At 37.7% G+C, this 16809-nt stretch overlaps 1 protein-coding gene across 1 annotated transcript in view; it reads left to right on the forward strand.

Moving 5' to 3' along the window:
• Nucleotides 1–16809, forward strand: part of RAB3GAP2 (RAB3 GTPase activating non-catalytic protein subunit 2) — a gene marked incomplete at both ends in the record, with an annotated part of 74932 nt that overhangs the window by 34034 nt on the left and 24089 nt on the right. The window contains 11 exons of the mRNA XM_084246158.1: nucleotides 2089–2188; nucleotides 3718–3816; nucleotides 8792–8940; nucleotides 9780–9859; nucleotides 9975–10064; nucleotides 11132–11271; nucleotides 12191–12407; nucleotides 12821–12964; nucleotides 13192–13274; nucleotides 13640–13704; nucleotides 15232–15322. Coding sequence (XP_084102284.1) covers nucleotides 2089–2188; nucleotides 3718–3816; nucleotides 8792–8940; nucleotides 9780–9859; nucleotides 9975–10064; nucleotides 11132–11271; nucleotides 12191–12407; nucleotides 12821–12964; nucleotides 13192–13274; nucleotides 13640–13704; nucleotides 15232–15322 — 1258 coding nt within the window. The remainder of the gene's footprint in view (nucleotides 1–2088; nucleotides 2189–3717; nucleotides 3817–8791; nucleotides 8941–9779; nucleotides 9860–9974; nucleotides 10065–11131; nucleotides 11272–12190; nucleotides 12408–12820; nucleotides 12965–13191; nucleotides 13275–13639; nucleotides 13705–15231; nucleotides 15323–16809) is intronic.

The following is a 16809-nucleotide window of genomic DNA, read 5'->3' on the forward strand; positions in this document are numbered from 1 at the left end:
GCCTGGAACCTGGGAAACTGGTTTTTAAGTGACTATGATAGCCATGGAGTGTTGGGAAATAAGACCACAATGGCTGTGGGAAGAGAGAAAGACCAGGACAAAAATCATGTTGCAAGAGCAATTGACAGGACTTGGTTTTTGTGTGGAGATGTAGAATATTAATGAAAAGAGTGATTTGTTTTATGATACACATCCTGAGGTGTGCCATTGAGAAAAGTTGGAAGAGGAGGCTGCTTTGGCAGTGAATAAAGGTTATTTATTTGGTTTTGGACATGTTGCATTTGAGGAGATAAAATGAAAGTACTAGTATTTATTTTTTGGTTTTTTGTTTTTTTAAAATATTATTTATACAAACACTGGGTACAGTCAGAAGCACAGGAGGGTGAGAGAATTCACCAGAGCCAGAGCAGGGAACAGAACAGGCAGACTGACAAAATACACTGCTGAGGGTCTGCACGCCATGTGGGCCCCTCTCCGGGGATTGAACCAGCGCTGCAGAGGCTGCGGGCAGCTTCGCAACCCAGCACTCAACCGCTGCGCCACCGGGGAGGCCCAGTACTAGTATGTGTTAATGATACAGAACTACTCTGAAGACACAGAGTAAGTTGAAGATGATAGTTGAAGTCATAGATGATGAACAGATTATCCAATATCCAAGTAAAGGATAAGGAAAATAAAACTGAAAGGAGAATTAAGTCTTAAAACTTTCATCATAAGGAGGTAGGAGGAAATGGGACTGTTGAAGGTAACAAACTGTTGGAAATTTAAGAAGATAATCTTTATTGAAGATACCTCTCAAGAGCCATTTTCAATTTTATACAAAATCTCTCCATTAACAAACATTCTTTAAACACAGTAAACTTGGTCATATCTATACTACTCTTTTTTAAAAAGCTAGTGGAAAAATATAACATTTAAATACTTGCTTTTGACTATGAGTGAAGAAAATATGTTAGCTGAAAACTAATTCTTAAAGAATATGGACAGGAAGTTTATGTTGTTACTCTGTTTGCCACATAAGCTTCTCTGCATCTGACACATGAGTTTATATATCAAAGCTGTCTATTGGCTGCTTCTTCCCAGTATTCCCAGATCTAGGAAGATCAAAGAAATGGGTTTCCTCTAAATTTAGTTCTGGGAGCAGAGTGTAGTGGAGGTAGCAGTGGAGTCAATGCAGGAGATCTCTTTCTGGAAGGTTTAAGAGCCTTTTGTGGTTTCTGCACAGAGGCCTTTCATGTAGCACAATTTCTGCAGCCCTGGACCATCGATGTTTCTGTTAGTGTCTTTAAGAAGAATGTCTGGCTCTGGAGATAATTGACTATTGTGATCAGCACCTCCAAGCACAGTGGATCAGCAAACAACTTGTGAACACACAGGCCCCCATGGCCCACAAATCTCTTAAAAATGGAAACAGCTGGGCCTCCCTGGCGGCGCAAGGGGTTAAGACGCAGCCTATGAAGCTGTCTGCAGCCTCTCGAACACGAGTTCGATTCCCCGGCCTACCAGGGAGCAGTTGCCCACATGGCGCAGCAGACCTCTCCTGACTCACCTGCTGCTCCCCTCAGCAGTGTACTTTGGTCAGTCTGCCTGTTCTGTTCCTCACTCTGCATCTGGTGAATCCTCTCACCCCCCACACCTCAGGCCTAAACCCCAGCTCTTGTATGCATAAATAAATAAATCTTAAAAAAGAAAAAATGGAAATGCTATTATAGTCCAGTAGAAAAGGAGGCAAGGCAAATGAAGATAAATAATTCTCAAAAGAAGATACATAATTGACCAAAAGTATATTAAAATTTTGAATTTTAAAGGTGACCTAAGAACTATAAGCAATGATGTTTGGATAGTTTTTTTCCCCTGACATAAATGCAAAGATAAAGGCTGACAAAACTGTTGGTGACAAAATGGAGAAACAGGCACTTTGATGCGTTACTGGTGGAAGCATAAATTGATAGTTTAGTAATATGGATGAAAATTGAAATTGTGAATACATAGACCCATCAGACCCACTTAAAAGAATTAAAGAAAATAGATGTGATTATTTGGTGATGATGAAAACTTATGGTGATTTTTTTCCCCGTTTTTTAATAGAACGAAGAATTGAGTATCTTATATCCAGCTGCCATTGTCACTATTGATGGATTTAGTCTTTTTCAGTCTCTTCGTGCTTGTCGAAACCAGGTAGCAAAAGGTAATTTTTTGGCAAGAAAAGTCTTAACTTCTAATGTTGTTTTATTTAATTTACCTAGAGAGTTAAATTTGTCTTCTAAATTTAGAAAACTTCCAAACCAGATTTAAGGAAAACCCCCTCTACTATAGGAATGGGCATTCCTTGTTGTGTGGATTGCTTACTAAGACAAAAGCAAGGAGTGAGCATCAACCCTCTTTACAGCGTCTAGTGGAGAGTGACCAACACATGAATAACAGGCTTCTCATTACTCCAGTGGTGTGTTTGACCAGTTAAGAAAGATCTGCAGCTGTATTGAGACTCAACATTGGGGTGAGGAATTTAGTAGCATTAACTGAGCATTCACATTTCTTGCTAGATCAGCAGATGAGCCAATACTAAAATTTTTTGACTGTCCATCACTTCCCTTCTCACTGAGGGTAAAGATAACAGTATATGCCCACAGTTAATAGGACCCAACAGGGAGTCAACATCAGCTTTTTGTTAACTTGGAACACTTAAAGCCTAAATATAATGTATGCATAGGCAGCTACATTCTGTCCAGACTTGGGGATGAAAGGTATGCAGATAATCAAGAATTCTCGTATTACCCATAAACTAGAAATAGACAATTATGTTTTAGTTTTTATTGTCAACCATTTAATTTTTACTATTTTTTAATTCCTGATGTTTTATTTATAAAGACAATAAAAAAGCCTTTTTGTCACCTAGGAAGTAATAAGTAAGCCATTTAGTGCCTTTTACTTTAATTTACTCTGAAGAGAAATCTGATTACTGTTGTGGTTTTTTACAATATTGAAAAATTCTCTTTTCTTGTCCTTCCTATTGAAATCTAAACTGCTTTCCTTAATTAAAATAATTTACTTACACAAGTAAATAACCGGGATCCAGAATAGAGGGTAGCTGTATTCTAAAATGCAGCTTAAGAATTAATTATTGATAAACGGGCCCTCATGCACGAAGGTGTAACTGTCTTCTTTCCTTTTATTTACTCGCTGTGTGCAAATACTGAGGTTAATGATTAACAATTTGTTAATTGTTAATTGCTGACAAGGCTGTTGCTGCTGCATATCTTTGCATCAGGCCTGGCCTCTGTTTTGGCATTAGCGACCTTGCTATATATGTGAGCTTCTGCCTGGCATAGCATCTGGTTCTTAGCTTTTCACCAAGTAAGGCACTTTTATCTTTTACAAGAGGGAGAAATTGTGAGTTTCAATTACAGCTTGAATTCAATGTGATTTTAGTAGTAATAGTGGTGGTAGAATTTTTAATAGTCTTCTCTAATATTTGAGCATTCCAAAATCTCTTGTGACAGCCAACTTTACTTTTTTAATGTTTGTATTTTATGTGCATAGTCTTAGTATGAATAAATTTCATCTTATATGTTGTTTATATTACTTTGCCTCATTGTTATGTGAAATTTTAGAGTAATAAATCAAGTTATTACATTTTCACTGATTTTTTGGGGGGGGCGAAACTTCATTTCATCCATTACAGTTAAGTTTGGATTGTCTAATTTTTACCTTTGACAGCTGCAGCATCAGGCAATGAGAACATACAACCACCACCGTTAGCTTACAAGAAATGGGGTCTGCAAGACATTGAAAGTATTATTGATCATGCTAGTATTGGTAAGCATTACTAGTTCAAATTTTTTGATTGATGTATCTCGTAAGACATACATTTATTCTTATGTGAAAAGTGTATGACATTTGAAGGTTCTGATGTACAGATTAGCTTAGCTATAACTAAGAAATGGTAGCAGTTTTAATAATTATATAGTTTTACATTCACTGTTTGACTTAACTATTCTGTAGACAAATTTAGTCTTTTAGAAATGTACCCTTTATACTAGCAGAATAGATCAGAGCAGGTTTTTTCTTGTGCCTACTATTGGAAGATCTACTGTGTTAGATATTGGAAATACAGATACAAAAAGATTAGATCTCTGTTTTCAGGAAGCATGCTAGTCAGAAAAAACACAGGAAAATAGTTACAGCACTGCAGTGTAATGGCTGTGGTAATAGACACATGGACCACCCGTGGCAGGAGCAGAGAAGTCCTAGCACTGAGGGAATTAGGGAACAGGAGGTTGGCTTCCATCTGAGATGGAAGGGGTGAGTAGGACTTGACCTAAAATGAGCACAGAGGAGTATTTCTAGCTAACATGTATGTGGGAGTAGAAGTCGTGAAGAACGGGGGGAATCTATGAGAACTGGTGAGAGTGAAGCCCAATATATAAAGAGGAGCCAGGTTTTGAAGGGCCACCTCTACCAGGTAACAAAGTTAGCTCTTCTCCTCCCCACACTGAGAACCACTGAAGAGTTGAGCAAGAGGATATCACTTGGCCTGATAGAAAATTCATTTTGGTCAAGGTTTAGAAATTGCATCATAGGAGGTACCTCTACAAACTAGGTGCTATAAGGAACTTATAATAATCTTTGCGAGAAGTAATGGGAGCCTGAAATGTGGTAGTTGAATGAGGGGGTGGAAAAGGAGGAAATGCCTTTTTAAATATACATGAATTTTTTTCTGTTTATCAACAGTGTATGCTAGCTTAAATATTCAACAGTTCATAAGTAAATAAAGAGAAAAGGGAAATATCTCCTTATTAGGCCACCTAGAGATAAGTCTCCATTGGTAAACAGCCTTACAGGCTTGTGTGTAAGTGCGTGTGTAATGTATGTATGGTTTTGTAGAGAAATGTGCTATTTCATAAGTAGGATTGTATTGTCCCAAATATATTACAGTTTTTTTTCCCTAATCAGAATATTATGAATAGACTTTTACATTGGTTTTGCTCATGTACATTTTGAGACTTAAACAGGTTTTGCTAGTGTACATTGAGTCCTAAACAGAAGACACATGGCACCCTTGAAATAAGATTATTGAAAGGGGTTTTACTTGCACAGAAACTATTTATAAAGGTGTGGTGTGGGAGAACCACAAGGGTTAGTACAGTGTATCAGGGCTTCTAAGCAGCCCAGCTGTTAACCACTCTAAGGCCAAAGGCAGTGATGGCTGGGAGTAGTTCCAGAATTTGGAGATAATGAATAGAATCAGTGCCTTACAAGCAGGATGACTGTGCAGCAGTCACAGGGAAATGCATGTCCTAAGTCAGTTCTTTCTCTCTGATGTCACAGTGTGGCTTTCCATCATCTAAACCCAGCTGGAAGTCAGCATGCTCAACACTGGCAGGGTGCAGGAGAAAAGTTAGTTATTTGACACACCGATCTTTTTTTTTTTTATTGTTGCATAGTTCTTGTATGGAAAGCTCTGTAACAATCACCTTATTGGTTGCTTTTACTTTGCTAATGTAAAAATGCTACAAAATTCCAAAGTGTTGAGTTCAGTTCAGGGTACCTTCCCTGTTCTGTTAATTAAACTTTGGAACATTGAAACAGGCTAGGAAAGATGATTGAATAGAAAATATTACTCTATTCATTTCTCTCCCAGCCTACAAGATGGAAAAAAAAGAGTGGTGATCCTTACATAAAGGCCTGATTTAGTCATTGAACATCTAAAGGAATGGATACCTATTATGAACCATGTGCTAATATTGATGCTAGAAATACGTGGTAGACAGGACCCTGCTCTGATGAAGTATAAATTCTGGTAATGGGGAGATGGCAATAAATCACCAAACCAAATGACTAAATGTGGTAATACCGAAATGTTACTAGCAAGCCACATGAAGAAGTAAGCAGTTGGTGATTAGAGAGTAAAAGAAGAGAGTGACCTTGCCAGAGAGGTGACATTCAGACTGAGACAGGCAGGGTGAAGAGGAGCCAGCTGAGTGGAAGAGGTGTAGAAGAGCTGTGTAGGCAAAGGAGACAATAGACAGGCCTGGGGGGCCTTGGAGACATGGGTATTGGAATAGAAAGGAAGTTAAAGTGCTTTGATTGTAAAGAGTTGGGGTGGGAGGCTAAGGGACAAGGGGAGGTTTGAGTTGTAGACTGACACCTCTGTTTGAATATTTAATTGTGTGAAAAGTTCACCTGTAAAATACATAACTCTCAGTTCATCCACCTCAAGCCTCTTCCTTCGCCTTATTCTGATTTCAGTAAGTCTGGTCATCCACTCAGTTGCTCAAACTTAAAACCTAAGAAATCCTTGAATCTTTCCTTTCTCTCGTTAGAGAAACATAGGGATAAGATCACAGTTTATTCCAAATGCAATGGATGTCATTAATGGTGTTTAATATGGGATATTAAAAAATATCCCTATGACTGCTGTTAAGAAAGGCTTATAGCATGAAAAGTGAAAGCAAGGAAGGCAGTAAGGAGTTTGCTGCAGTAAGGATGTTGGCTTTTTCTAGAGATGAGATTGTGGAGCTGTAGAGAGGGAGACAGATTTGAGATATATTTTGCACTTGCTAAGGAATGGATTTGAAAACAGTGACTGTTAATTAAATTTAAAAATTTGATGTATAGCTATATTAAAAGGACATAAAAGAATAGCAGTTATAATTAAGCCTATATGCCCATAGACCTTAAGTCACTTAAAAATAATGCTAAATTAGTGACTTTACTAAGGTTGAAGTTTTGCCAGAGGAGTGTTGGGGGAGAGAGGGACAGGGATGTTGTGGCTCTAAAAATGATTTTGAAGGAATTCAAACTGCCAGATAGAAAAGGATGTGCTCTCACATGTTGCTTCTAGTGAAAAGTTACCAGGATCAGTGACACGAACTCTCGAAGATGTGAATTATTACAGGGTTGACAGAGTAATTGAGATGGAAAGCTAGGTCAGAAGGTGATGGGCTGAAATTTAATATTTTGAAGACTATAACAGTGATGTGCCTAAAATGTACCGCAATGAAAGTGGAGGACTTAACTGTGGGAGGGAAAAGATCACTAGTGGTAAGGTGGAAAGGGCTGAAATTATTCTCCATACTGGGGGATTGTTCTCCAGATAGCTTGTAGCAATTTTCACACCCCCCCTTCGTGTGAGAGCATGTAAAGTAGTAATTTTAAAACTTAAACTTCAATTTCTAGCCATACAGTTCTCCCTTTGATTTTGCTTTAGTGAAGTCAGACAGCTTTTGCAAATTTTATCTTTTAGTAAAAATATTCTGTATATGGAATTATTTATTTATGAATATGAGACAGGCATTCTGATTTTTTAGAACTGTCCATTTACAAGAATTATTTGGTCATTTTAATCCCTAAATCAAGTAAATGGTTAGCTTGTGAACTCCCTAAACCTGTTTTCTTTCCCAGGACTCTTCAGAAGCAATGCAGTTTTTGACCATTTGTAGATAGACAGGTTCTCTGTATGAAAATTAGGATAACTCAGGCTCCTTTCTGTAGTATTTGAGTTCAGAGCCTCTCAACTGCTTCTTCAGGTACCCTGTGACTACCCAAGTCTGAAGATAATTCCTGAGTCCACATGTGTTACAGTCTAGCAGTAGATCTTTACATCCTGCATCTCTTAGCTCTTTACCCCTCTTCCTCTCTCTGCCTCCACCAGGTACATTTAAATGACACTGGTTTTTCCTCTGCTACTCCACAAGGCAGGGGAACTCAGCATTCAGTCTGTCTGCTTTTGCTCTTATAGCCTTGGGGAAATGAAAAGTAACTTCATTAGGGCAGATTGGGGATTTCTGGACTACAAAAATAGGAGTTTGAAAGCATTTTCACTTCTTTGGGAAGGGTGTGTGAGGTGAGAAGTTCTTTCACCTTTTTGATAAGTGTAAATTAGCACCACCTCTATGGAATGAATGTTAACAGTACTTAGTAAAAAAAGATTTAAATGTAGATAATCTTTTATCTGAATTTACCATACCAATAGACTTACATAGATGTTCAAAGACATTTCAAGGATATATGTTACAGCATTATTTGTAGTGGCAAAAGTTGGGAAATAATGTAAATGTAGGTATAATGAACCATAAATAAATGTAGGTATATGAATCATGGCATGGCCATGCAGTGAAATATCATTAGTGATTGAGGAGAGTGGTGCATGTCTCCTTGATAATTTTATTAATGAAAAAACTAAACAAAACTAAACCTCAGTGTGGTGTGTGGTTGTTTGTGTGTGTACAACATCTCTGGAAAACAGCTTAAGAAACTGTAATAGTTGTTGCCTCTTAGAAGTGAACTCTTGCTGGAAGGAGGCCTGGTGACCCCACTAGCAAATGGGCCCAACCCAGTCTCCTTCCTCCCCACCTCCACCCTGGAGCAGTCTTTCCTGCCCATGAGAGTAGCATCTCAGACAAGTAAAAAAAAAAAACAACTTCTTTGTTCCCTAAAACAATGAGAGAAAAGGCCTGATAGAAATATTCTGAGTAGGTTTGAGCTTTTGAGCTTTTACCAAGATATGGACTGTTTTATTCTTGTACCTTTTAAATTTTGAATCTGTTTTAAAAATTAATACTTAAATTTTGTTTTTGTTATAATTAGAAATTAGAGGAATTAGAGATAGCAATTTTAATTTCTTATGAATATTTTATAACACTGATTTTGTAGTTTTTAAAAATGACTTTTGTCTGTTAAGTAATACTAAGTAGTTAGATTTCAGAATAGAGATGAAGTAAAAATTTAATAACCCGGTACTACTGTCATTTAAATGCATTCAAATCATGTATTGTTATTTTATCATTAGGTATTATGACTCTGTCTCCTTTTGATCAAATGAAGACTGCCTCTAATATCGGTGGCTATAATGCAACCATTAAAAACAGTCCACCTGCCATGTCTCAGTATATCACTGTAGGGTCCAATCCATTTACTGGCTTCTTCTATGCCTTGGAGGTAAGAGTTTCATCACTGACTATGAGTAAGACCACTTTTGATTTTTTACAAATTGAGTATGGTAACTTAGCCTTAGAAAGATTAAACAGTTTACATTTCTTAGTTTCAGTTTAAGCTAAATTAAGTTCCAACTGGATGTCTTTTCAGTTTTTTAGAGTAATTAAAAACGGTGCTAAAATCAATATAAAGCAAGCAAACTTCTTTGTTTCTGACACCTTGTGTTCTGGGACAATTGAGGGACAGTTGAGTCATTTTTTTAAATATCAGTGCAAAAGTTAACAACTCAGGTTTGCTAATGACATCAGCCCATTGGGGATTTGAGTAAATGTGGAATTGTAAAGACAGAACAAGCTGCTAGCTACAGCTGATGTAAGTGGTGAAAATTGCTTCCTAAAATAGGGAAGAGTTTGGTGTTAGATTTGCCAGCTCTTCTCGCTTAAAAAGTTATCTCAGATTTTTCCAAACCATCTTTTTATAAAAACACTTATTAAAGCAAAAGAGGGAAGATAGCCATTTGTGTGTAGATAAAAAGTCGATATCCTTGCTAGAATAATGTCACTTTAATGCCCTCATTTAGTATTTTCTTAATATTTAAAGAGGGAAGTCCTAAAGATGAAAAGGTTTGCTGGTGACTTTTAAGCTATCAAAATAAAACTTCTAATTATATTGCTGTGCTACCTCCTCTAATAAAGTTTTTGCTATCCCCTATACAAGAAGCTGAATTATTCTCACTAGTCCAGGCTTTATAACTTTTCAAAACTTTTAAAAAGTTTAGTTTAGAAAGTAATCTTTTTCTTCTAAGCAATTTTCTTTTTTCAAAAGCCTCTTTCTTTTTCCAGGGAAGCACACAACCATTATTATCTCATGTGGCTCTAGCAGTTGCAAGTAAACTCACATCTGCTTTATTTAATGCTGCCAGGTAACTACAAAACATAAAAATCTCCTTCTTTGAGATCAACTTGGTGCTAACTTGTATTTTAAGAGTTGGCACTGTCCTGAAATCTGATACTGTTTTGACATTTCTTTCTTTCCAGTGGATGGCTTGGTTGGAAAAATAAGCATGAGGAAGAAGTAGTCCAAAAGCAAAAACCAAAGGTTGAACCAGCTACCCCATTAGCTGTAAGGCAAGTCAGTCATCATCTCAAATTTTAGTATTCTTAAAAAAGTAATATTAAATTTATGATTCTTTCAGTGTGCTTGATGGATTTGTTGACTTCACAAGTCTTCAGAGCCTCCAAAAGTCATTAATGTGGGCCAGTTTTTTCCCGTGGAATGTAAACTCCATGAAGACACTGATTTTTGCCTATTCACACAGATGTTTCCTGTCATTACTAGGTGCCTGTGTGATTAGTTGTGCCTCTTTACAAACTTAGCTTTACAAACTTTACAAAACTTAGCTTTACAAAACTTAGCTTTACAAACTTTACAAACTTAGCTTACGTGCTGGGAAATTAGTTTTGTGATAGCTGTTGGATAGCTGTTGAATTTCTTCCCTTAAAATGTTTAGATGGTTTGGCAATAAGCTGTATTTTTCATCTTATTTTAAAATATTTTGTTGCAATACATCATATCATCTAAATTCATCCAAGAATCAAGAAATAAGCCAACTAGCCCTGTGCATCCAAATAAATGTGGCAGAGTTCGCCACAGGGACCTCTCTCAATGTGAGCCCTTCTGCTTTCTCTTATTTTACTTCTGATTCTAATAAGGTTGCTTGTAGACCAAGAGCAGTTTAGAGAGAACTATTTGGAAGGAGGAACATTGTTGCTTTAGATAGGTATACTCATGTCAGCAAGATCAAACACCTAACAAAAAGAGAGTAGATTAGGAATAAAACTTAGACAAAAGATGCTTGTATAGGAGCAGAGTATTCTAGAATTTAGTTAACTGTGAGGAAACTATTTTCTGTGACTTAATGCTTAATCAAGGAAAGATAGTTATACTCTATTCTTTAAAATATAATGTGGTAGGTAGCTGTATAGAAAACCTATGAAATAAAATACACTATAATAAAAGCTTCTTTATATGCAAAATGTCAAGTGTGAATGGTTGATAAATCAATCTATGCAAGGTTCATATTTCTTTATATAAAAACAGATTCCGAGCCTATTTTGTTTATGCATTTCATTCTCTTGTTATATATTTCTAGATTGGAATTTGATTTAGTTTTTTATTTTCTCTGAAATACCAGGTTTGGGCTTCCAGATTCCAGACGCCATGGTGAAAGGATTTGCCTGTCTCCATGTAACACACTGGCAGCAGTAACAGATGATTTCGGAAGAGTTATTTTATTGGATGTATCTAGGGGGATTGCGATACGTATGTGGAAAGGTACTTACAAAAATCAAGAAAAAAAGCTAATTAGCTTTTTACCCCAAGAGTTGAACAGTGTTATCCTTTAACTTCTAGTTGATAGTATTATTAAATCTTTTATGTTTCTGTCTTTTTTTTTTTAAAGATTTATTTATATGCATACAAGAGCTGGGGTGTAGGCCAGAGGTGCAGGGGTGTGAGAGAATTCACCAGAGACAGTGTCATCTGCACCTTTCTCCTCATATATAGGAACTCCCTCCATTCGCTCTACAACCTGTGTTTTCCCTTTATCTGTGTATCAGCAGGAAATCAGTTTCATCTTTTTTCTTACAGTTTAACTGAACTTTAAGGGAGGATGATCCCCATAGAATTTTTTAAGGGACAGTATTTTATAGGGAGTAGGAAGGCACTGGGTTCAGGGCAAGGTACTCATGAAATTTAAAAGAATTTAAAAAAAAAAGATTGGAAGCAAATAGAGCAAAACATTAAGACTTGAAACCTTGGTGATTCAGTATATCTTTTTTTTTTTTTTTTTAAAGATTGATTTATTTATACAAGCACTGGGTACAGTCAGAAGCACGGGAGGGTGAGAGAATTCACCAGAGCCAGAGCGGGGAGCGGGGAGCAGAGCAGGCCGAAGGATCGAAGTACACCGCTGAGGCAGCGGGTGGCAGGAGAGGTCTGCACGCCATGTGGGACGCTCCTCTGGTGGCCGGGGAGCAGCCGGGGATTGAACCGGCACTGCAGAGGCTGCGGGCAGCTTCGCAACCCAGTGCTCAACCGCTGCGCCACCGGGGAGGCCCCAGTATTATTTTTAAGGCATTTTACAATAAAAAGATTTTTGTAACTTTGATCAAACCCCCACTTAAATATCTCCAAGTGCTTCAGAAGACTGCTACTGAACCAACACTAATTAGCTTTCCTTTTCTTCTCTAAGGATACCGAGATGCCCAGATTGGTTGGATCCAAGTTGTAGAGGACCTTCACGAAAGAGTCCCAGAAAAGGTGGATATTTCCCCCTTTGGAAATACTCAGGGCCCAAGTCGAGTAGCTCAGTTCCTCGTCATCTATGCCCCCAGAAGGGGAATTTTAGAAGTGTGGAGCACCCAGCAGGGGCCTCGAGTAGGAGCCTTCAACGTGGGAAAACACTGCCGGTGAGTGAAGCCTGGCTCATTCCCATTCACACTGCTTTACTAAGTACAGCCTTCGTCAGAGCTGCTGCGTAGATTGCAAGTTGTTTGAGAATTGGAATGTGCTTTATTATGGTTTTTCCTAAAAATATCTGGCATATGAGCAAGGAATAAGTATTTAAGAAGTAAGGAGTGTTTCTGAAACAACCCTGATTCTACCAAATTAAAGTTAGTTTGGGCAATGCCATTTGTCCTTACCCCTTCCTTTTGATGTGGAGATGCAAAAGGGAAGATAGCTTTCAGCCCCTGCTGATGTTAAGTGAGGGAAATGCTTTGTCATTGCGACATAATCTAGGGTTTGCTGGCTGTATTAAAGTCATCTTTTGACATTTCTCCTTGTGCTAATATTTCTACCATACCGGTATGTATTTCCTTAGGCTCCTGTATCCTGGATATAAAATAATGGGCTTAAATAATGTTACCAGTCAGAGTTGGCAGCCGCAGACCCACCAGATCTGTCTGGTGGACCCAGTGTCTGGAAGTGTGAAGACAGTGCACGTTCCTTTCCACCTGGCGCTGAGGTGAGGCTTCTTGAGTGGCTGCTACTTGGTGGCCCCTGCAGGCTTTTCCTCATTCCTTATTTTGCTGCTTGTTTTGCTTTGTTTTGTAGTTTTCATTTCTCATTAGACTGCTATTTTTAAAGTTTAAAGAAAAGAATACTATAAAGGAAAAAGAAAGTTGGCATGTGTCAGGATTAGAAGCACGATGTTACACCTTCTGTGAGAATTTGTTGTATTTATTATTTTAGTGATAAGAAGAGTGAACGAGCAAAGGACATGCATTTGGTGAAGAAACTGTCAGCCTTACTGAAAACAAAATCTCCCAGTCTTGGTTGGTATCCTTTGATAAAAGTAATAAAGTGTACTATTACATCACTTTTTACAATTAATATTCTAAAAGACAAGCCAGTGCATTTTATGAGCAGTTGCAACCCGTTTGTGCACTTTTGCAGTTGCAACCACTTTGTGCACTTACGAGCAGTTACAACCCCTTTGTGTACTTTTTATTGGGATTTTTCTGTAGAAAGAAGTGTGCCATTCAGGAGATTTAAAATTTGTCACAAGAAACAATGTGAGTGAACCCAGAAAATCTTTAGACTCACTGATAGTGCAGATGTGCATTTTTGTTTCTTTTTTCCCCCAGAACAAAGTTTACTAAGTAAAAAGTGAGAATTTTACTGTAATTTTTTTCTCTAGATTTGGTTGAAACTGAAATAAAGGAATTAATTCTTGATATTAAATACCCTGCAACCAAAAAACAGGTAAGTATATGTAATATATGAACTGTCTTGCTAATTAGCTATTACATATCCCTCTTAAATTACTTCTCTAATTGCATCAAATGATGACAGGCTAAAGTCTTCTTTCATGTTTTTATTAATGTGCATTCTTTTTTATGTTCTCATCTTCTCATCTGGTAGTTCCTAGTGTCTCTTTTCTTTCTTCTTTTAAATTAAATGATGTTACCATACACATGAATGCATGTATTTTCAACACGCACTGCATATATTCAGATCAAGGAAAAATAATAAACATGGGTATGACCATCCACCTTAGGAAATAGGCCAGGAACTCTGCAGCGTCCCACATGTCCCTCTTCAGTCCTACCTCCCCACCCCCACCCTAGAGGTAACCAGTGTTCAGAATTTTGTGTTTCTCTGTCTTTTGCTTTTATGTATAGCTATCTCCTTTCTATATGGCTCCTTTAAAACATATTGATGCATTTCCCACTCTTTAAAGCTTCGGGTAAATGGGGTCATGCTCCATGACTTCTGTGACTGTGCTCCTTCAGCCTTATGTTTCTGAGAGAGCTGTGTTGATGGTGGACCTGTAGTGGACTCATTTACTGAGCTGTATGTATTCTACCCTGTCATTGTCCCTTCAACTTGTTTCCAGATTTTTTGATGTTACCAACAGTGATACTGTGATTATCTCTGTGCACATTTCCTGGTGCACAGATGAAAGAGTTTCTCCTCAGTTGACACTACAGAGTGGCACTGCGAGGCTGTGACATAGTTCAGCTGCACCATTCACATCTTAAAAGTGCTCATAAATGGGCCTCCCTGGTGGTGCAGGTGGTTGAGCACAGCGCTGTGAAGCTGTCCACAGCCTCTGCAGTGCCAGTTCGATCCCCACTGGCCTCGGAGCAACCCATATAGTGAGCAGACCTCTCCTGTCTCGCCTGCTGCTCCCCTCAGCAGTGTATTTCGTCAGTCTGCCTGTTCTGTTCCCCTGCTCTGTCTCTGGTGAGTCCTCTCACCCTTCTGTGCATCTGACCTGTACCCTGGTTCTTGTATAAATAAAATAAAACTTTTTTAAAAAAGTGCTTATAATGAGGAGGAGCATGCCCACTTGTGCTGTCTGCGGGGCTTATTGCTCTATTGCCTCACGTGCCATAGTCATGTCAGGCTAGTTTCCTTTTGCCAGGCTCATATAAAATGGTACCTCCTTGTGCTGTCTCTTCTCCCACTCCTCTTATCTGAGCACCTCACAGTGCTGCCTGACTATAAATTCTTATATGGCACTTCAGTCCCCAGCGATATCTCTGAAACCTACTCTACTTTGAGTCAGAACCAGATAGCTAGTGGCTACTTACTTTCTAATTTTTGCATGTACATTAGTCATAGATCCCCAACTTTTTTTTTTACCTGTTTTAAAGGTCTCTTCAAAGTCTCTTCAATATGGAGTTCCTTTTGCATTTTGGGTAAAGTGTAGGCAGAAATATAAAACTTAAGAAAATAACATTGTTGCATTCACATTACTAGAATCACTCAATATCTTTCTTCTAGGCTTTGGAAAGCATTTTGGCAAGTGAACGTTTACCATTTTCCTGCCTTAGAAATATCACTCAGACTTTGCTGGACAATTTAAAGAATCAAGGTAATAGGGTTTATACTGACTGGAAATTATGGTCTGTCTGCAGCTTTAATAACTCTGATTATAGACAGCCATTAATTGTTATGATGCTATCATGTTGGATTAGTTTGAAAATAATCTGTATAAGAAATAAGGAATCTTATTTCATGCCGTAAGTATAGGGAGATACTTATTTTTCCCCTAGTCATTGTATGCAGTTGGTCTTCATCGAACTTTCTCTGAATGTATTGACTGTTACCTAATGTAGATATTTCCCCTTGGATCCCTCTGCTATGAGGGAAGATACCAGTATAAAATGATGAGAAGTGGTCATCCTGGTACAGCTATGGAATGTGGTGAAAGCCTTTAGCATGAGTGCAGATGAGCAAGTGGCAGGTAGAAACAGCCAGTGCTTTTGCTGTCTTGGTCTTTTATTTAACCTCTTGGGAAAAGAGAGATTTCTGTAGACAGGCATTCTTTAATACTGTTTTGACCAAGATGATGATAAAAAATATTTATGCTTTGAAGTAATGTGCTGTTAGTATTCGTGGCATCCACATATTCTCATCCATTTCTCTCGTGAACAGAGTTAGAACTTCCAGAATCATATAGCACAGTTACTCCTCTCCATTTTCTGGTTCCTTTCTGCTATTGAAAATTAGTCTGTAAAAGTATTCTCTCTGTAATTGTGGGGTTGTTACTCCATATCCTACCCCACTGAGCTAGCAGAATTCTATTTATTCTAAATTCCAGCGTCAATAAATTGTAATGTGAAGCTATGAGTCGTTGCTTCTTATTTTAGTAATAAAAAGTCAGTTTTGCATTTAATTATATTTAATCCAACTAAATGATTTAATAAATCACAACATGCCCTTTCAGGACTTTAAGCATCCTAATTCTGAGATACTTTTTTCAACATGCATGTGAAACTGACTTTTTGTACGTGGTGTACTCTTTTTGCACACAGATTGTAGAAATGCCTCTTTAAGAAGCACAGCGCACCTATAAAGCCCTCACCCACCACAAACCCCTCAAGGCTTTAACAGAATATAAAAACTTAATAAACTAAAAGTGATTTTGCTCTGATGGGAGAGTAAACAAACGCCATTATTGGATTTCTAGAAAATCATTACTGTTTTCAAATTTTGTGTACAAGTGAAATTCCTTAGAATGTTCTGTGTTGAATTTTATTATGGCTATAAAAACACTGTTCATGTTACTCTGTCCTCACTGTGGGTTCTTGAGGGTGGCTAAGGCCTGCCTTTTCAAAGAATAAATGTTTGGTTTTTATTAGATAGAAATATTCAAATTACTGTGCAGGAATGTATCAGAGCATTTCTCTAATATTAATCTTGAAAAAGTTTGATCGATGGAAAGATATTGTCTGATTTTGATTTCTTTGCCATCCTTTCTTGAGGGTCATATCTAATTTCTTACTAATTATAATGTTTTTGACATTACAGTGGAAATAGAGAGGCCAGTCAGGTCTCTGCTTGTCTGTCCTCAGTGTG

This window comes from Talpa europaea (assembly GCF_964194135.1).
Source record: "Talpa europaea genome assembly, chromosome: 10".
NCBI classification, from domain to species: Eukaryota; Metazoa; Chordata; class Mammalia; order Eulipotyphla; family Talpidae; genus Talpa; species Talpa europaea.